Consider the following 21,578-nt stretch of genomic DNA (forward strand, 5'->3'; position numbering starts at 1 on the left):
ATGGCTGAAAAGCTGTCCAAGGCACCCGGGAAGGTAGCCAGCCCCACCCAGCACAGACACCAACCTGCTCAAAATAAGCTGAAAATAAGCCCAAAAGGGAGAAGCTATTGTTCCCCTCACCTACTCGGCCACAAGACATCATCGCAGTATTTTGCCCCCGAACAGTTCAGCAGAGTGCTTGAAAGCACAACGAAAGGATTCAGTATTTTTTTTAAAGCAATCCTACAGCAAATTACGACGTGTGTGGCAATACCGCGGCCGCCTCGGTGCTATTGCACTTCTTGCCGAAGCTGCGTTTTCTTTGTGTCAACGCTAGGCTAAGCCCTCGCTATGGGTGTGTCCGTGGGCAGGATGCACCCAGCCACCCAACACAACCGCCTCGAACCCTCGCGAGCCCGAGCAGGCACAAATTCACCATCGCCCGGCTTTCCTAAAGCCCCAAAGGTATGAAATCATGCCAGCGGCAGCCCGGCGGAGAGAGTCGGGGATGAGAAATGACACGGCTAACAGCAAGGGTGGATGCTTTGGGAATGAGCTGTAAGGTGGGAAGGAAGGTCCTGTATCCTGGATGCTTTCGGGGTGAGACAGCTGGGGACGGGAGAAATATAGTCAAAGAACAGAATTAAGGGCTTTTTATCTTTCTTTCTTAAATTACCCCCCACGAAAAGCTTCACGGGGAGGGAAAGAAAACAGCATGCAAAGGCCCACAGGTGAACAATGCAAAAATGGATGGATCCTGCCTTTGCCTCCTCTGACATGCAGTCCTTCTAGCATGCAACACTAGAATAGATATAATACCCTGACATTTCCAGTTGCTCCAAAGACAGTCCATCTTGGTGGAATCGGCACTGGCTTGCATCTCGGAGAGCTGAGGAATGGCCGGTCCTTTCGTCGGAGGCACTGCGTTACCAGTCAGGCATTCCCGAGCATGGGTGGGTTAGCGGGTATCGCTCCCGTCTCCCTGCTCGGCTCCGGACTGATGCTGTAAGCAGCACAGGCGGAGGGGGGAGGGCATATTGTACGCGCTGCGGTCTCCACTGCAGCAAATCAGCAGTGTGATGTGGTTGCCCTAGGGAGCAGGCTCCTTTCAAAAGGGGATGCAGTCCCCTTTCAAATCAAAAGCTTGCGCTCGGCGGCTTAGCCTCCTAAGCCATGGAAATGGTTAAGGCAACCTGATGGCAAAGAAATAAAAACAAATTGGGTGTGGGTGGAGGGGGGGGGTGGGGGGGTGAGCAGTGTTTCCTATGTGGCTGCATGGCTGTGACTATTCACGTTCCAGAAATTTCTTGACAGTGATGAAATCTGGTGTTTTCTTTTTTTTTCCTTTTTTTTTTTTTTTTTTTTTTTTTTTTGCAAGGGACAAATTTTGCCCAACCCCTCCAGGTTTTGATACCCCCCTCTCCTCTGCCCAGCTGGGTGAGGTTGGGGAGCAGTCAGGAGAAAACCAAAGTCAGGATCCAACCCCAACAGAGCAACCCACATTTTGCTATTTTTTTTCCCAAAACTATTCCAGAAACAGAACAAAATAGCAGAGTACCCACACCACCAGGGACCCCCCTTCTACTCCTGCAAACACAAGCACCCACAGGCATGGGGAGACCTGCATGGCCCCCAGCCCCTCATGCCAAGCCCTGCTACACCAGGATGCCGAGCACCGCAAGCTGCACCCAGGTTAGGGTGTGTGGGTATGAGTGCTGCTTCCTCTCCCTGCTCAAAATGCTGTATAAACCAGGATCCGAGCTGTAAGAGTGCAGGTATGCGGGACTATGTGAAAAACAGTATGCTCTCTGTAGCAGCTGTGAGCCCACTAATAGCTGACTTTTAACACCACCCTTGACACTCCTCCCCCAGTAAGACACTGCCCCTGCCTCAGTTTCCCCATCAGTAAATTACTATAAGTAGCATCTCAGAGACATCATAACTAAGCAATGGCCGTACTTGGCAAATACCGGGAAAGAAAATGCTTTACATCTACCCCATCTGCCTGCCTTTTCAGATTTTGGGGTGGCTATTAATCACAAAGAAACTCCTCCAAAAGTCACCCCATTTCACTGAAGAGTGACTTGAGATACAGCGTATCAGACTTGGTCCAGTCATCGCTGGCAAAATGATCCCAGCTGGGAAATCTCTCAGGTCTGAGGTTGCGTTTAATCTTTTAGATAATGCTAGTTTATGAAACAATTTTACTTCAGCCATGCTATACTGAGTTTCTATATGTACATGTACACTTCAGCATGGGGAACAGAGCTTGAATCTCTCTGGTTTTTTGGCTCCAAAACCAAACGGTCTTTAACACCTGAGTTAACAGAGATCTCCTCCAACCAGCAGCGGCAGGTCATTTATCCTTCCCTCAGGTAACTCATCTCACAGATGAAAGTCAAAATTTAAGGAGAGATTCACCACAGTGTGATCTTAACCTTTACCTAAAAAACTCTGCTGGGATTACGGAGGTCAACAGCTATTGTTCATGTTTCACAACCATCTCTGAAATTCCCCCAAAGACTTGCTTAGGCTTGAATCCAGCATCTTCAGTCCCCTAACAGGGAAACAATTAATTGGTACGGAACTGGCTTCAATTGTCATTGCATATATTAAGATTAAATAATCTACAAATAACGTTACAAGTCTTGATTTTGTGTTCTTCCTGACTTTGTCAAAAAAAGCAGGAAACTGGGTGGCAAGGGATGATTTCTCATCACGGACTGATTGGTTTAGAACTTTTGCAAGAGCAGAAAATATCCCAATTGATACTTTTTGCCCTGCACGCTGTTTGCAGCTCTGTGATAGGGTTCCCAGCACCAATCCATAATACAAGGTATTTACAAGCAGGGTATATAAAACAGAGCCATCATTCACATGAAACTCATAAATCCTGGAGTCCCTGAAAAAAAGCCAAAGAGACCTTTATCTTAGCGCACCAGTTAAACTCATGGCTATTGGGCATGTACCACCAGCAACACAGCATTGGGAAGACACAAAATCTCTGCTTAGTCTCACTGTAACCCACATTTCTCAGTCAGGTATAAAAGACAAGTTCCCTTTGAACAGAAGAGTTGTCCCTGTACGCTGAACATCTCAACATTGTATGAACAGTGATGGTTTCTCCTTTCTTTCACTGTTGGTAAGGATCTTTCTTGCCCCAGACTTCAGGTCTCCAGCTCCTTCCCCAGGCTACCAAAATGAACCATACCATCAGTTTTTCTGCTTAAACTCTTCCTTCCCTTTGGAGAGTGTCTCTTCAGGCCTGGCCCATGTGACTGGACTGTCCCATGCTACTTCCAGAGCTATTTTAATTCATGGGCACCAGACCCCATCACTTTACCACCAGTAACAAGAACAATACATTTGTGTCAGAAACAGAACTGAACTGGAACTGTGAGTTGAACATACTTAGAAAATGCAAATAAGCTAAGAACGTCTTCCAGCGTGCACTCACTTATCCCAGGAACCAAGTCAGGTGATGGACAGAGGCAGTGCTTGGCATTAACACTGTATGTGTGTCTACACAGACATTCACAAAAAGTCTAACAAAATCCCAATCAGCACTGGGTGGATCCATGACTAAAATGGCAATTGATAAAAAATGCACTTCTACAATGAGAATTTTAATTATTCGTACAGTAATTACTAAGCCAGAATTAGGATGAAGCAGTTGGTCATCAACAGACTGAGGGTGAGAACTACTTCTCTGGAACAGAACTAAACCAGGACCACCAACTAAACATTTACTGAGCAGGCTGGAAGGCACAAATAAGCATAGCATTGCCTGGATCTCAAAAGGGTGAGACATGCACAGGTCAGAGATCTTGGCATCAACCGCGGGACACTGCAGCATTGGAAAGTTTTCCTGTGATGATGAATAGAAGCAGGATTAAAAGCAGTAAGTGGAATTTGCTTCCCTTTCCTTCAGAGCAGTGTCCATGAGAAGCCTCCTTCTGCCGCAGAATGTTACTGAAGTTATTATAGATCTTAAGATGTTTTAGTAAGGTCACCTAAAGCTCAGTGTTGATGGCACTGCCACAAGCCAAGTGGGCTCTTCAGTATTTGCCTGTTAAGTAGCTCTGCTGGAGATAATGACCCACGTACGTAGGCTGTGTGGGGCAAAGACTCAGTAAAAAAAGTTACCTGCTTGCTTTCAGCCCATCCTAACCTCCCATTGAGGGAAACCTCTGGCCAAGAACATCAGTAGGGTATTGCTGTCTCCCTCATTCCTTTCCACCCCTCCAACCTCAGCAGGGATTGCCGGACGAGGTGCAGGTTACAGCTCAGCAAAGGACACAGGCACCCTGCCATGGTGTGTGGGCCACCAGTGTTGTGCTCCCAGGGACACAACAAGCCCTGCATCAGGACTAACTCCCCAGTCGTGCCTTGCTCCCCTCCAAAAGCCCTCCCACTTCCATGGTGACCCAGCCTGCCTGTGCACCACTGATGAGCTCTGGCGCCAACAGTTAGCAAGGCTTTTTAGGTAAATAAATTTGAATTGACATAATGGTCCATAAGAGCTCAGCGGTACCCACTGTTCTACCACGGGAAAGACCACACATGGCCCTAAACTTCAGGGATGTACCTGAAGGAGGTTCGTAAGGGCAGGGCTGGAAGGCAGGGTGGAAATCAGCATTGGTTTCAAAGAATATTTAATAACAAATTCAAAGATAGAGCTGAAGCCATCACCAGTTCTGCTCTAAGTGCAGTGACTTTGAAGACACTTTGGAGTGAGTATATTTTTCAGAACAGCGCTCTGCATCAGTCCTCGTCAATGCATTGTGGGACACATTGAGGGCAGCGCCAGATCTGCAGCATGGTGCTGTAAGATCCTGACATTTAGCACTTTAGGAGAACAATAGCATTAAGGGAGATCACTGGGTTTTTCTTCTAAGCTAATTTGTTCTTAGCATTAGCAACAAAAATAGAGGGGATGCTATTTTAAAAGTTGTTTTAATATGTCTCCAAGCTCTAAAGAGCAATGGGGAATTTTTGCCTGAGTACTCCACGCCAAGGGCAGCCAACAATTACATTTTCGTGAGGAGGCTGTCAATAGCAGAGGGATGGGCCAGGTCCTGTCCCTGCTCTCATCCTTCCCACTGTCTTGCACTCATTCTTGCAAATTTTCAGGGCTGCAGAATCACTTAAGAGGCAGCTCAGGTGAAAAGGCTATGAGCTGGGAGATGCTGACGGCTATTTCACATCCATCACTGTTCACAGTATAGGTGGTACATAGACAGCTCTGTCCTTGCTTGCTGTCTTTTGCCCCAGGTCTTTGGTATTTTCTCTTAGGAGATGTAACGCAGTGATTAATTACTTTTTTCCTTAGGTCTTTAGACCACAAAAGGAATCAATAAGCTGGTAAAAAAGACAATACGGTCTTAAACTGGTACAATTTAAGTCTGGAGCTAAATACTCATAACAAAAGAAACCCTGTGTCCCAGCATGCCACATAATGTTCCAGCTTCCCTGTGAGTTCTTGTAGAAGTCTTGAAATGCCTGGATTTATGAGGGATTTTTTCAATAATCAGTCAAAATATTTGGGTAGTTCAGAAGGACAAGAAGTAGGTTTTAAGATGTGTTTCTAAGCTTCTGCTCTGCTACCTCTGTTTCACTTTCTGCTCAGCAGAACTGTTCTTCATGCCCATTTTTGCTCAAAGTCTGAGATTATCATATGGTCTTCAGCAACAACCATGTGACATGAGTCAAATGAGCGGGTGAAAGAATCAGTGGGATACATTTGCTTCCCTCACTGGGAATGAGGTGGCCTTTCCTTGAATCCTAATAAATGAGCCTTTTGAGGGGAAGCCCTTAGATTGTTAAGAATCAGTTTCCCATTTTGGTTTTTGAACTGCCGATGTGCAGTCCCTCAGCAAACCTGTCACTGATCCTCTTCACCAGCCATCCCAGAGGTGGCCAGCACTTCTGCAGAGCCATCTGAGCTCACCAACTACTGCGGGCAACAGCAAGTGTAACACATAAGAATCAGTTTTGATTTACTCCTGGCTGTTCAGCAGTAGATAATTTCTCTTGTTTCTTTAATGTTATTTTTGAACTGTGAGGATCACAGAAATGAAGGCTCTATTCCTGCCATTGACCTAGAAAAGTCTTTTGATTCTCTCCAGTGGGACTACTTTTTTTCAGGGCTTGCCTCTTTGCTGGGAACCTTAGAATTGGGTGTTTCTCTCCAGTGGGAGAGGTAGTTGGTACATCTTCATTCCACCTTTAAGATTTGATAAGTAAAGCTGATGAGACCCTAAAACTGGCTGACCTACTGCATTCCTCCATTGCAGAGGGCTCTTTCAACACTTGCAGCTTATCCCTATTTTCAAGTCTGCACTACTAAATTTTTCTCTATTACAGCATTGCTGGTGCTGCAGCTGGCATTATTAATTCCATTTCATTAACTGATCTTCCTAATGGACTGGAAGACAAAAGAGAAGACAGTTCTGAGACCACAGCATGGCTGGGCCTCAGGAGATCTGTGTTCAGTCCTCACATCTGCCACAGGCTTCCTATGTGACCTTGGGAATCATCTCTCTTAGAGCTCTGGGTCTGCTTGGTCTATTTAAATTTGGGGCATCATCTGCTTTTTAAGCTTCATTTCTGCAGCACCCAGCACAACATCTGCTGGTCTAGTAAGGGAGCCTTGCTCATTTTTGCAACACAACTTGCAGGCTGGTGCTACTGGCTGTCGTTCTTGGACCAGGAGAGATCAAGTAAGATTGTAAAGATGAATTGGGATTGCATTGCTCTTAGAAATGGTGAAATCCTGCCTGGTGCTGTGCAAGGATGCTGGGGGGCAGAGGAGCCTCCTCTTTAGCCAAGCATGCCCAGAAGAGATGAAGATGACATGTTTTTAGTAAATTCTCGAAGCAAGGTCTGAAGGCCAGTGCCTGAGCTGGGGAAACAAAGCCTGGACTTTGCCACATGGGTGTGCCACAAGGCACCAGGGACCTTGTCTCTGCCGGGGCAAGGTCCTGTGCTGGGAGCAGAGGAGGTGGCCCTGGAGCAGCTCTCACTGGCTCTCCTCCTGCACTGCTAACACCCTGCAGGGTGCAGGGCAGGCACAGCCTCTCTGAGCTGCTTTGCTGAGAGGAGGAGGAGGCAGTAAGAGGCAGAAATAAGAGTGTGAGCTGGGACCATGCCAGTACAAGCACGCAGGTACATGGCACAGTGGTGCAGAGGGAGCCATGCCCCAGGTGGGCAGCCCTGCTGCGAGCCCAGGCAAAGCACCACACCAACGCAGCTCTGCCACACAGCAGCACTGGGCAGGTCCTTCCCGGTCAAGTCCTGCCCTTTGCTCCTCCACACATCCAGGTCCTGGGCTGAGGCAGCTCTGGTGCAGCCCCAGCAAAGATATGCCCACAGAAATACCTAAAGCCTTGCTTCCAGCTTCCAAGGGCCACCCCTCGCTCCTTCTCTGCTGGGATCAGGCCCAAGACTGGAAGTTCCAGGTGCCAATTCAAGGGCTGGGATGCTCTATCCAAGTGCAAAACGCAACTACAAATTGTGCAAATGTGACTGCAAATTAAACCAACAGCCTGCAGACACAGGCTCAGGAGACCGAGGTTTCATTTGCAGCAGTGCCACAAGCCCTTGATTCAGGTTGGGATTCTCATAAACAGCCAGGGGTGCTGGCAAATGAGCTGTGGTTTGCAGCATTTCTGCTGGCTCCTCTGCTCCTGTACCCTGCACTCCTCCCGCCAGCCCAAACCAGGTGGGTACGAGAAGGTGCAGAATAACTTACCTCAGACCAAGCTCCTCTCCCCAGCCCCTGTTGCCAAAAATCCGTAATTTTGTTTGGGGAAGGGAGTACCCAGCAGGCCCTGAGCTGCTCACCCCTCTGCACCGTGCTGGAGAGCTGCTTCAAGCATCTCAGCACAGACATCTTTGCCTCCCCCACCACTGCCCCCCCACCACTGCACAGGGAGGCCGGGAGGATAAACACATTAGTGGTGGAGGTGTGCGGATACTGTGGCCATGCACGTACTGGCTCGACCGACACACAATTGTCATGGCAACCCCAGCTTTCCCTGGAAAACAGCAACGGATCACTAATACACCACTGGATGCAATAGCCACAACCGCCTGCTCCCTAGATGCAAGACACCTGGGTACCAAAATGCTCTCTGCAAACCTCTTCTGGAGGGCTACTAATTACTTAACCTGTAAAATTCAAGCAGAACACACCTTACACCCGTTAAGTCAGTCACAGTAACTTCTTCTAAGAGTTTGTGCAGTTCTTAAAATTGTATTTAAGTGTATTTAAGGGGGATGATGCTCACCAACTTCTAGATTATACTTGGGCTGGGAAGTCGGCTGCTAATATGGAAAAATCTCGGCTGAGGTTGCAGAGGAAAGGGGGATAGCCTGGACAGGGGCAGGTAAGAAAGCAGCTGCCCCAGTCCTGAGGAAATGCAACCCTACAGCACTTGCAAAAGTGATGGAGCGGGGAAAGACCGTGACTGCTTATTGCAGCAATGCTACCAGTGCTGCATGTGCAAAGGGCTGATGAACTAGAAGCGCATTAGTACTGTCCAAGGGAGGGAAAAAAACAACAAAAAGATAAATGAAGGACATAAAATACTGGTGTGGAAGGCAGAAATGTCAGTGCAAGGCTGCAGGAGGGGGAAAGCAAAGAAAAAATATGAGCAGGGCTCTGGTGAGAGCCAGTATGAGCACTGGGTAGAGAAATGCTTTGGACAGTGAAGCAGCACTCTGATTTTTAAATGTTATTATGGGCCTCTAGGGTAATTAGAAGAATTAGATCAGGAAATGATGCGCTAGAAGTGTTGCCTGGAAAGTGGTCAGAGTTGTGTTTGCTGGTGAAATGAGCAGGGGAAATGGTTTTGTGGGGCATTTTAGGACATCAGCTAGATTAGGACATCAGAAGAGCTACACACAAAAGCAGTGATGGCTTGAGTACTGGGGGGGGGGGGGGGGGGGGCTGGCCCTGCCCCAGCATATCCCCTCACACAGGTCACAGAGGGAAGAGTAAGGGATGGATCACATGTATGTATCTTATGGAAGATACCATAAGCAAGGTCAAGCAAGCAAGCTTCCATCCTCAAATCAGCAAAATATGTAATGAAAATCCACACCCTGGAGCCACCTCATTAGGAACTTAACATCAGTCATCCCTAAAACTTGGTATCTCATGCATACAGATGCAAAATGGGGAAAAAGAAGAAAAAAAATACAGAACCCAGATAAAGCCACTGATTTTGTGGAAATGGGTTTCTCTCTAAAAAACAGATTCCAGCTCTCAGTACTTGAATATCATGTATCCTCGCTCCCCCTCTCTGCACACAATGAAAAAGTCCTGATTTGGATGCTGACGTAGAGTGTCTGAGAAAAGACAATTTTATTTCCCATTCTCAAGGCCAAAGGATTAAACATAGATCAGCAAAACTATTTCACATTTAGAAAACCAAACTAAAAAGCCTAAATTCAGATTTTCCTGACAATATCATTAAACTTCATAAGCCACATTTTCCTGGTAGCTTCTGCAAAGGAATGACAGCTCTCCTCTCTGGGAAAAGGATGAATATATAATAGGAGGTATAAAGTGAATTTAAATACATGTATGTAAAATGGAATTATTTTGCCATCTTTATGAATTAATAAGTAGCATGAAAGTTCACTGGACAACAATGAAGAAGGGATAATGTTCTCCTTATGTCACAGTACATTTAAACATTGCTTCAATAATGGATAGCATGTGGATATGGTGGAAGTAGCAATAATTCCAGAGTAACAGTGTAGATTTGCAGAGATACAGAAATAGCTGTTATGCCAGAGCACTGCACATGAACAATGCGAGGTGGAAGGACAGCATGCTACATTCTCTGCATGAATAGTGAATTCCCTTGCAACAGGTTTGGCTTTTGCAGAAACTGGGGAATTCCAAACAGAATAGTAAAATAGGTCTGGGCGAGCATTGCAAAAGGTCTGCTGGGATTTCTGAACTGCTTTCCCTAAGTATTCATTCTCTGCAAACATTTAAGTTCATGGGGCTTTGCTGAAACTTCCTGACTGAGACAGGTACCACCAAATAACCCTTTGCCCTTTATCAGATACTTCATTCTTAACAAAAACATACAGGGACCAAAAGCACAATATTCCTGTGTCCCAAGGCTCTTGCATTTCATATGCCAGATACTTACAAATAATTTCTTGCAAATGAATCAGAGATAAAACATAATGGCATGACATTAATTTTAAATTATGATAAATTCAAGAAAACCACAATCTTTGTATATACCAACAAGATGAACCTAACCCCCAAACCCAAACGCCATTAATTTGTTTTGGATGAACCTTATCTTTCACAGGTACAGTAGACGTGAATGCCAGGCAGGTGCCTGAGTCCTGCTGGTCTGCAGCACCTGCAGGTCTAGGCTTTGGAAACATCAGCCTCTGAGCACCCCCAGCTTGAAGCTGAGAGACATCAGCCCTCTAGATTAGGATGGCTGGTACTGGGGACCAAAAGAGAAGGGACTGTACTCCATTTTGGAAGCAGCAGCTTTTACCTTTTCCAAAACACTTGCTTTTTAACTGGGGGTGGGTGGGGTGGGGGTGGTGTCCTCCGTTTTTTTCCCAGGTTGCCTAATATTTAAAGTGATCAAAGTTTCCTGTGAACCACAGCTTCTAAGTTTCAGATAAATATAGCCACACTGCCTCAGAATTTGTTTGTTTTCCTCAAGTTGCAAACCTGCAGTCAAGACCTACTTATTTTGGAGCAGAGAGAACTGCTGCTCGTCACCACATGCTTCAGCGACCTGGGAGGAGCACGGCCCTGCACACAGGGTGCAGCTCCATGGCGACTTGGGGCAAACTGACAGCAGCCTCTGTGCTGGCTCGAGGGGCCAGAGCAACCCTGCAGCAGGCAGAAAGCAAAAGGAGGCGTGATGCACAGAGACAGGCTGCTTATAGGGATGCACGGAGAGGGTGATGGAGGTGGCTGTGGCTGAGCGTTGTGACATGCCCAGCCCACACTGACACACAGAAGGGCAACCTTGAGCCTTTCGAGGCACGCTGAGCTCTGTGGGCACCAAGGGTATGGCTGAAACCACGTGTAAGGGCAGAAAGGTCCTAGCCCCCACCTTCCTTGCCCACCCACTCAGCCCTGTACAATTTATTTTGGCCTCCCCATTAGCTGGGAAGTAAATGTGGCAATTACTTTGCACATCTGAAGTGTCAGAACCCTTCCACACATTTCTCTGAAGCTAAATAATTAATGCAGAGCTCTGATCAGCATGAATCTCATGGAATCCTCAGACAGTGCGGAGTGACATTTATTTTTACATCTCGATGCCTGAGACAGGGCTTTGTTAAGAGGTCAAGGATGGATAGGCTTCCCAGCCACCCAAATGGGAAAAAGGGCTTGGCTTGGGGTTTATTTTGGAAAAGAAAGTTTCTGCCCTGCTTTGTGCTTAGCCTGCCACAAAGAGAAGCAGCCTTTAAAATCTGAATGCTTTGCAAATGATGGAGGATAAAATATACTTCTTTTCCATGAAAGACATCCTGCATTAAGTAGCACCCAGCAACTTGTTTATCTCAGTGCCTCCTTAGAGGCACCACATCTAAGAGGCTTTTTCCTTCCAACCAACAAACAGAAGGGGTCACGTAGAAGATACCAGGTGTGCGGCTGCCAGGGGTGAGGCTCAGATCCTGCAAACCAGACCACCACAGCAGGACCTAGCTCCTACAGCAGGATCAGGCCCCATGGAGTCATGTCTGCGTAGGTGGGTTTCCAGCTTGGCCTCTGGTGGCAGGGCGAGCTGGTGTCCCTGCAGGGTGAGAGCCTTGCCAGCAAGAGACTGCTGCATGAGAGATGCAGGAAGAGATGGTGGCTGTTGCTTAAGGTCCATTCTCTCCTGCAAGTTCATTCTTTCTGAATCAATTCCCCATACAAAGCATGTCAGCCACCCAAAAAGCCCTATCAACCCCTGCCTGTGCCATGCAGGTCTGTGTGAGCTGCCACTCTTTTCCCTGCCCTCCCCGGTTTTGCCCTCAAACTGCAAATAATCTGTTTTTTACCACGAGGAGGGCAGCTGCACAGCAGACACATGGAGCTATTACATGAGCAAGCTGGGTACCTTTGGAGTCCCAAAGTGCAGAGGAGGGGTAAGATCTTCACCTCTCCAGGGAGGAGATGAAGGAGATGAAGGTAAAACAAAGGGATTACATTAAAGCTGAACTCTTCTGACCCCAAATGCCACAGCCACAATGACACCAGCTCTAAAACCCACTGTCCCTGCCCTGTCTCATGCACTTCCCCTCTGAGCATCAAAGGGCACATTCATGGGCTCAGGGAGGATGCTTTCAACCCCTGCAGCAACACCAGTCAGGGACCTCAAAAGTTGCCTCTCCCTAAAGGGATTTCCTCCTCAGCCATAGTTCTGTACAAGGCCTCCTTGCAAGGAAAAGCAAATATTTTGGAAATCATGTACTTTAAGTCTATGCCTGGTTTTGCCTCATCCAACACATGTTTCCATGGAAGCAGAGGAGGGAGGGGGCAGCCTGCGGCTGCAAATCACAGCTATCTCACTGCCTGCTCCCGAGTCTGGAGAGACAAATAGATCATTAAAAACAAAACAAAACTGAAATTAAAAGAATCCCTTTTGATAGTAGACAGCTGATATTTAGTGCTGTAATGTTTTTAGGGACTGGGATCCAAGCACATCCCAGCTGAATGAAACTGAACTTGGGCTCATTCTCAGAGGAAACAGACTATGCGTTGAATAAAATGATTTTTGTTCTTTTGTTGATCACATTGGTGCAGTGATTGTGTGAGCACAGAGAATGGCAGCGCAGCACACAAAGGGAGTTACATAAAAGGATTAAAAAGATGTTCAGCATGGTTTGAAGGAGTGTATTGCAGAGAGTGACCAAAACAAGGATGGTTTAGGAAATACAGACTGTTTAGAAAAATGGAAGGTTTATCTGTTGATCCAAACCTGGTTCTGATCTCATGAGTGAGTCTCCTGAAATCAGTCTGTCAATCAGTTGCTCTTATCAACATGTCCTTTGAGCATAAACTTATTTTTTACTATAACCAGAAAGTTCTCCTGGCCTTAAACTAGCATCTTGAGGCATCACCACATTCAAACAAAACATGCAGTTCCTTACAGCTTGCGAGCATGTTGCAAATATATCTTCTTGCTGTTGAGCCAGGCACATTTCACTGGGAGCAATTAGCATATATCCTCAGGTAAGAGCTGCCTCTTACCCAAAACGTTGCACTCGGTGACTTGAACATAGCCGCTCCACACAGCTGCTCTCGAGCGACAGAGCTGGATCTACCCAGTCACCTCGTGCCAGCTCCCAGCAAGATAGCAGGGCTGATATATATGTGCAGCCATTACGTGAGCAAATGCAAAATGTACTTCCTGCAGTTACGCCCCTCAGAAAAATATGTATCTGTTTTACAGCAGCCTGCCTTCTCCCAAAAGGCAGCAGAATTTCTTACCAGTAGTTTTTTGGTGGGTTGTTTTTTTTTTCTTTCTTGACTACCGGGCAAGAAAAATGAGGCACACCTACAAAAACCGCCAATTAGAAAATATAGTTGCAGACTCTACTGAGTTAAAAATCCTGAGTTTTTAGTGCTTCTGAGATTTCCTCCCCACAGCTCTGTGTAATGGATTTGGAGCTGCTCTCTATAGCTGCCTGAACGCTGAATTTCTGAATACTCTGATCAATACTGTATTGAATACCGATACCTATGATCTAATGACAGCTCTGGGTGGATCTATTACTTAAGTTTAGTAGATAGCTTTCAGGGGGAGAAAAGCAAAAATTGAAAGAATAGGTCAAATAAATGAATTTTTTAGATACTACATGGGAACAGGGAAACGTGAGATGAAAATGAATCTACTGGGGAAAATGTAGAGATTTAGCTAGGAGCAGGACTGACCCCATTTCCAGAACTTGCAAACGTCCCAGGCAACTCTATACCAGCAAATCCTAATGAGCAAGCGGCAGTATCACCAAAGGTATCATTCTTGCCTTTTCTGGCCAGTGAAATTCACTGCTAAAAGGGGGGTTCAAGCCAGCAGACCAGATAGGGTAGGACCCAGCAAACACCTTTATGCACAGGCTGGAGGCAAAGTCTGCGGTGGTGCCAAGTACCAGCATCCTGGCAGGACCTGCAGGGAAGCACTGGTTTGGTTTTCATCTCTGGTTAGTGCTTGGTTTCTTTCTTCATCCCAGCAACAGGAATTGCCTGGCGGTACTGGTTGGTAACATGAACTGTGATAAACCAAGATTTTTTCCTTCTTAAAAAATATGGACATCAAATCGTAATAGTGATTTGTGGCTTGTTTCTACCTATGCCATCGATGAGCGAGCCATCGAGTGTCCACTGGGCCCAATGGTCTGAAGGTGAAAGGGTCATGTATCCCATTCCCAACCCTGAGCCCACAAGGACAAGGTTCTGCAAGTTTTACAAACATGTAACTCAACAAAGGAAGAATGGTGCACCTAAATTCTTGGACCAAGTAGGAATGAACTGGAACGTGAGCAGAAAATTAGTGCAGTTGAGTCTGGAAGATATCAGAGAAGCATTTGCCTCTAAACAGTGCGGGATAGTGATCCCCTGAGTCACACAGCAGTACAGGCTGGACAGGGAGCATCCGAGGGAGACGGGCTAAGGGAAAGGGAGAAAGCTGTCAATAAAATCAAGCGGTGTGGCAAAGAGAGGAGGAAGGAGGAGGCTAGCAGGGCAGCTAGTGCTGGAGCCATGTGTGTTTACCTCGTGCTGTGTACCAGTGACCTTGAGAGTGATGCCATTATCTAATGATGCCAAATTGTAGGAGGCACAGAACAAATTAATTACAAATGGGAGATTAGGCTTACGGTCTGATAAGCAGCTCACGGAGTTCAATGAAGAGAAGTTTTAATGAGATTAAGTGACAAAGCCATCACTTAGAAGGAAGCATTAAACAGACTACAGACAAGGAGAAAGAACTGGGGGCGAAGGCAGAGAACTATTAAAACCATCTGTGTTATTAAAAGAAGAGTAAACAAGGCCTGCGCCTCTCAGGGAGAAATGGAGATGATAGTAAGGCGTGCTGGCACTGCCGGTGGGAACTCTTCCCTTGACCGTATTGTACACAGCATCTGAGTCAGGCTCAGGGGGATAGCCATGGAGTGCAGCAAGGGAAACCCATCACACATTGGGACCAACAAGATGAGCAAAGCACTAGCTAGCTTGGTATGAATTACTGCAAGCAAGAGCTCGAAGAGGAGGTCCAGGAGGCCTGGGTTACTAGGGCATTGCAGCAGGCTTGATGGAGAAGACCTTTATCATGGTCCACTCCCAAGAGCAAATATAGCAAGACACTGGATGGTAGCAATCAAGGAAAGAAACAGGCTAGCATTTCAGGCTAAGAAGGGCAGCTCTTAAATAATAATAGCTACTGCTAATGATGAATAATTAAAGCAGACCATTTGGTCCTCCAGCCCTTACGTAGTTCCGTTCCTCTAATGTACAGCAGAAGCATCATTTATAGTACGTCACGCGCTCACACGGACTGGATGTGCTTCATCTCCTACCAAACCCACTGTCTCCTTCTCCATGAGCTGTGTTTAAAGCTGAGTTCAAATATAATGGGAATGGAAGCAGGTTCGAATCAGACTGATGAGAGACCTAGGGTGTAAAGAGTGTAAAGGCAGCCTCATCTTACCATGCAGCAAACGTGTGCAACAGTAGGGACCGGAGATAACAACCCCTGTTCACATCACCTACAAGTAATGGGCCAAAACAGTTCCTGAAGAGAGTCATGTCATCTTTCAGTGGAGGAGGGAAGACTTCTGTATGTCTGTTTTAAAAGGAAATACTGGACATGTTTCCTTATCTTTCCTTTTCATGATGGGACAGGTGCAGTTGGGGTAAGTGGGGATGACTGACATTGCCGGACACATGGTGACTCACTGGCACAAGAGTTCACCAATTCTCACTTCTCAAATGGATCCAATTAGGGAAAAGGTTTGGGAACAAAGAGATCAGACCTCAGCCCCCTCACTTGTCTCCCCTCTCCCTTGCCTTTCTACCTACCCCTCCACCTGAAGGGTAATACCATGGCGAGGGGACTGGGTGACCGAAAAAAGGAGTGGGCACCAAGCAAAGCAGGGCTGACCCTCAACCAACACAAAATGGTGGAATTTCTTCGTTTCAGGCATTAAGCAATTCTCCTTAAGACTGAAATTCATCCTTCGCTCTCTGAGGAAAGGACCTTACTGCATGCTGTTATCTCGGCTAGCAAAAGATCCTGATCTTACCGGGTCTCCAGGCACTACAAATAAAATAAAGAGCTAAAACCAATGAGCACAGAGCTTGCTTTCTCCTTAAGAAGTCAGGGATCAATTTGTGTGTGTTAAGAAACACATCTAGCACTGCAGCCTTTTGAAGTTATCTGCTATTCCCCTAATTTCCCTTGCAATGCAGATTATCCAAATGTAGATCCCTGGGTGCTCTCTAATACACAATTTCAATAAATATTTACATCCTCTCTCTTCCTATTTTGGTTTGAAAAATGCTAAAAGGATGCACAGAGGGTGCCTCAGCATTTTACACTCTTCAGTTTGGTCTGCAAAAGCAAAACCCTGGAAGAGTGACAGCGGAAAGGTGTTGCGTTCTCACTTTCTGCAAAGATTCAAACTCCTACAGGTAAATCTTGTTTAAAAAACCTGCACAAAACCAAAGTATGTGGCAGAACCTTCTTCAGTGATTTGGTTTTTCAAATCTCTTCTCCGTTCAGTGGGGATTACCCAAGATACACTAACAGAGGTGGACTCTCCCCATTTCTTAGGGTCTGTTGCTGAGGAAGGGAGAAGCAATCCTGGGAAAACACAAACCTTAGTGGTTTAGGATGCACGTGCTTCATGCATGCTTCCTTGTTTGTACCTCATTTTCCTGAGCCAGCGCTGACAGGGATGAAATGATAACTTGGCTAGCAAGCCTGGTCACACCTGGCTTGACCTGGATGTGAGATGCTGAGGAAACCCAAGCACAGGCTGGACGGTGGCTGTGGGTCCTTCTGATGAGTCCTTGTGCTGAGTGATGGAGACCAGGACCTGAAGGCTCACCACAGCACACGCCAGTAGGGACATCCTTAGGAATGGGTCAGCTAAGAACCCCAAAGGTCACAACTGTTTTGTAGCATTTGCTGGAAGTGGTTGGGATGGTCTTATCCCTGGGTGTGAGTGGGGCTCAGCTCTGGTGGGGATGGCATAGCGGCTTGCTTTACTTTCAGCTCTAGAAAAAGGAAGGAGCATTGGACTCTGCAGGAGCCCAAAGAAACCAGGGACATGGTATCTGGATGCAGCTGAGCACAGCTGGACATGCTGATGTCGGCTTTGCAAAGGCCCAGACAGTTCCTGCTGTGTTTTTGCTGCATGTTTGTCCCCTTGCTTTCTCTGCAAAACCTCCATTTAGCAGCACTGAGAGTCTCTACTGAGCAAGCACAGCGCAGGCAGCAGGAAATGGGAAAGCTTAGGTACAGAATTATACATATAGGTATAATACATATCTGTGCCTGAAATCCATTAATAGAAACTGCAGATCTGAACTCCACCCTTGCCTACAGGGCAAAAGCAAAGCTGCATCTGAATAAATCCTGAAAATTTCAGCTGCCAGCATCTCCAAATCAGAGCAACAACAACAGGAGCTGAAGCCAAGTGCTCTGAATATTTTCTTCCAGAATACCCGCGAGAGCCTGGCTGTATGTAGCAGGGCCATTTACATGGTGTTTGAGGCATCATTTTTAGTCTTAGCAGACAGAGAGGTGCCAGGAAACGATTCTGCTCCCCAGGCAGGACTCCAACCACAGCATAGCCAGGCCTGTGAGTCCATGATTATCACATTGATCTTTTCAGCTCCCTGACATGCAGCATCAAGCATGTGTTAGTAGGCAGACTTGATGATCTTAAAGGTTTTTTCCAACCTAAATGATTCTATGATTCTATCCCAGGTACTCCTCTTAGCTACTGCTGCTGGTTGCAGTGCGGTGAATACTGCCAAGGCATTGCCTCTGCTCAGGCTGTCCCTGAGACAAGGGTCAGATCCTAACCATGCTAAAGATGAGGCTTCCGTTCACTCACTTCCCTCAAAACACAGTGGCATAATGCAGAACAGTTTGATAAGGCGTTTCCCCCCTGTTACTATGGGATTTAAAGTGGAGGGAAGAGGGAGGGATACCTGCAGACAGCTGCCCAGATTGGTCAGGGAAAGGGGCTCTCACCTGGAGAAGGAGCACTGAGGGAAAACACTGCAAAACTTGTGACTGAGTTTTAACCAGGGGTGCAGGAACAGAACCTTTAAAAGTGATGAGGAGATGGCACGCTCTCCAGACAGATACGGCTGACAAGGGTTAATCTTTCAGACTTCGTGGCTCTACCTGCTCTGTCACAGTTGCCCCATCAATGCTTTGGGCCTTAGACAGCTGCTTGCTGGCCATTCCCTGCTCTTTGCAATACCTCCCCTCAAAGGGAAGGTCTCCCATCACAAATGAAGCTAATCTGGGCCCACAGGCATCACCGAAGTCACACCTGTGTGCAAGGCCCAAAACATTCACTCTTCCCTTTACAAAGGGCTCGCACCCGGCAGCAACTGGCACTTAAGGGGTGGGATCCCAGGCCAGATCCTCTGTGAAATCTGTGACACTGGGACATTTGGCTAACACATCGTTTTGCATTTTCTCTCCAGCACCCTCATTTATTTCCTTTTGCAAAGTCAGTTTGCCCAGCCAGCTCAATGAATAATTCAGCACCATTAAGCACGTGCCAGAGCCCTTCAGCACTTAGTAGGATCAGTTCTTTGGCCCTTTTCTCCATTTAAACTTCATTCCAACACAATCGCCCCTTCATTGCTGCTGGAGGAGCAAGATCTACAAGTAGAAAGCACATTGCCATAGCTATATGGAAATATAGCTATATATATGGAAATCACCCCTTTGACAGAAATGGCGTGCTGCTCTCCTAACCATTCTGCTCGATGCATGGCGCCTCACTGCTCCTGCTCACTGCCACTCTGAATGATGGAGAAACCTGTTATTTTTTTACAGACATCTACTGGATGTAAGGGTCAATAATTAGGCAATAAGGATTATCTCACAAGCCAGGATTCATAAAAAACAGAGGTCATTTCCCAGTTCTGTTGTGCGTTCCTGGTGTTACTGCAGTGAAATCAATTCATCACACTCAACAAATCAATTACTCATGTGATAAATTAGCCAATTTCAGCCCCTTTTTCACCAGCTTCTCTAGACAAAGGGACTTTAAGATAGGTGTGCATGTGCTTCAGCATCCCATCTGTAAGATGACAATACCATCTTGTTTATCACTTTGCCTGGAGATTTGGACCATTTCACTGTCCCTTGCTGCTAACTGCAGTGCTGAGAAAATGGGCTCTCAGCATGGACAAAGCCTGTAGGTTCACTGCTTCTAGTAATCCTGTCACTCTGACTGAACCATCTGTACTTCAGTCCCCCAAAATGGCACTACTCAGACCCTGCCTCTGCAAGGACCGAGGGCTGTTTCTCTGGAACATCAGACATAACTGCACACACAATTTCTGACCCAGTTTGCTTGTGCAATTACCCTGTCTGAGAGCACCAGGCAACACAGTCAGCACATAATATCTAGCCGCAATAACTGTCTGTGCAAATAAAGTGTATAGGTGAGTGCTCGTTTCAGAAGGCACAATTGCTACTATGGCTTTTATTAAACCCACTCATTTTATGACTGCCTGGCTGGTGCAATAAACCTTTCACTTTCAGCTAAGGGTATACATGGGGCTGCTGTTTCAGCACTAGCAGCAAAGCTACAGCAGCTCCAGTGCAGGCATCTGAGAATGAACAGCAAACGCAGCCCATTCCCCCACTTCGGGAAGTAACTTCCATCCTTTGGAAAAGCTCTTGCACTTAACATAAGTAAGTAAGCACAGCTGCTCATGTTTCAATGGTACATTAGCTGACAATGTAACCTTCAGAAATCCTGACTATTAATCTCTGCTGGCTTTTCTGTAAGCTCTCCTACCCTTCTCCTTGCTCGTTGCCCAGATACAGACCTTGTTTTGTTGATGCTATCAGCATTTCATTAGGATGTATGCAATAACTCCCCCTTGCCTCTGTAAGGAACTGTCTATATTTCTAAAAAAGAGCAGAAAAACCTGTCTGTACAATGCCTGCCTCTGCCAACAGCACTCACTGAGTAAGCATAGATCCTAGGCGGCTTTTAAATGAGTCGCTGTGAAAACAGCGTCTCTGGGATCATCAGAGGCTGGATTTTGATCTTACACCACTGTGGAACCCAAGTAACATCAAGCCAGGCAGAGGGTTTATACCAGCCAGACCGTGGGTGGTATCGGACCTTGGAAATCTGCATTTGTTTTTTCCTTTAAATTTTGCAGTAACATTGCACTTTCTATTCAAAAGCTAAGAAGCAATTATAAAAAATTACTTTTACTCATTTGTATGAAATGTACTGCTCCAACAGTGTTTACATGTAGCCAGGTGTTGCAGCAACACCAAGAGCTGTTTCCCTGGCAAATTATTCTTTAGGATCCAGTTTGAAAGGGGACAGTCTTCACTAAGCTTCCTACTTTACCTGGTAATCTGGATAGTCTAATGCCAAATCATTAATGCAAGCTACATTTGCTGCCTTGGAAGCCTTGTCTCTCTCGAAGTCATGGCTTTTTGCAAAGGTAGAACTCATTATCTCTGTCCTTTTTGTGCCTCTCAGGCTACCCCAGCTCTAGAGGACTCCTGAGGTCACCTCTCATGGTAGTTTGCATTCTAACGAACTGAACTGTGGATTATTTTTGAATGAACTATGAGAAAGTTTGTACATCTTTTCCAGTGATGTTAGAGGACTGCAGGTAAATACCAAAGGACTGGCAGCACCCAGGTGGAGCCCATGTTGCAGAAGACTTCTGTGGGAAGCTGTGATGTGAAGCAAACTCCAACCCCAGCTGAAACCTTTGGAAGAGATCACCAATTCCACTTAAAATCATAAGGCACCAGCTGGGAAAGGGCTTTCAGTGCATAGACCTGCGAGTCAAGTTGAAACTGGAAGGAAGATAAACCCTAAAATGGGGCTTCTGGTAAAGCAAAGAGCCTTTCACCTAAAAGCAACCCTACTGGCAGCATTTCTTCCTCAAGAAATATTCACTGCTGCATAATGTGGCTTGCAAATCACTCATGCTTTGTGTCTTCTGCACCCTGAATATGCAGGAAACAAACAGTCCTCTTGAATGGAGAAACACCTATTTCAGAAACACAAGGATCTTTGTATGCCACATTTTCATAAACAATGCTCAGCTGGAGCCTCCCAGACTCAGGGCACTTGTGAAATCCACCATCACTACCAAAATGACAAACCTTCGCTTCCATTTCTAGAGCTGATTTGAGCAACCTTGACATCACCCCACCACAGGCAGGCTAGCGTCTGGCAGACCTGTGGTGGAGGTAGGAGATTACTGCCATCCAAACCAACCTGTCCTGTTATAGCATTAGTTTTTTTCCATGCTTATTTGCATTCTTCACACACAAATGAAATGCTGCAAAAGCAAAACACCAGAATGACTTCTC

The 21,578-nt window shown here is 46.3% G+C and overlaps 1 protein-coding gene across 2 annotated transcripts in view; it reads right to left on the reverse strand.

The window, feature by feature from the left end:
• The window catches only part of RTN1 (reticulon 1), a 147,143-nt gene that overhangs the window by 16,040 nt on the left and 109,525 nt on the right, over nt 1–21,578 (reverse strand). Inside the window, exon 1 of one of the 2 annotated variants that reach the window (XM_080394487.1) lies at nt 799–7,835. The exons of the other annotated variant lie outside the window; for it this stretch is intronic. Within the exon in view, the coding sequence (XP_080250613.1) occupies nt 799–859 (61 nt within the window). The 5' untranslated portion in view covers nt 860–7,835. Of the gene's footprint in view, nt 1–798; nt 7,836–21,578 lie in introns of those variants that run through there. 2 annotated transcript variants of the gene reach the window in all.

The sequence above is a fragment of the Falco punctatus genome (genome assembly GCF_963210335.1).
Source record: "Falco punctatus genome assembly, chromosome: 7".
Classification (NCBI taxonomy): Eukaryota; Metazoa; Chordata; class Aves; order Falconiformes; family Falconidae; genus Falco; species Falco punctatus.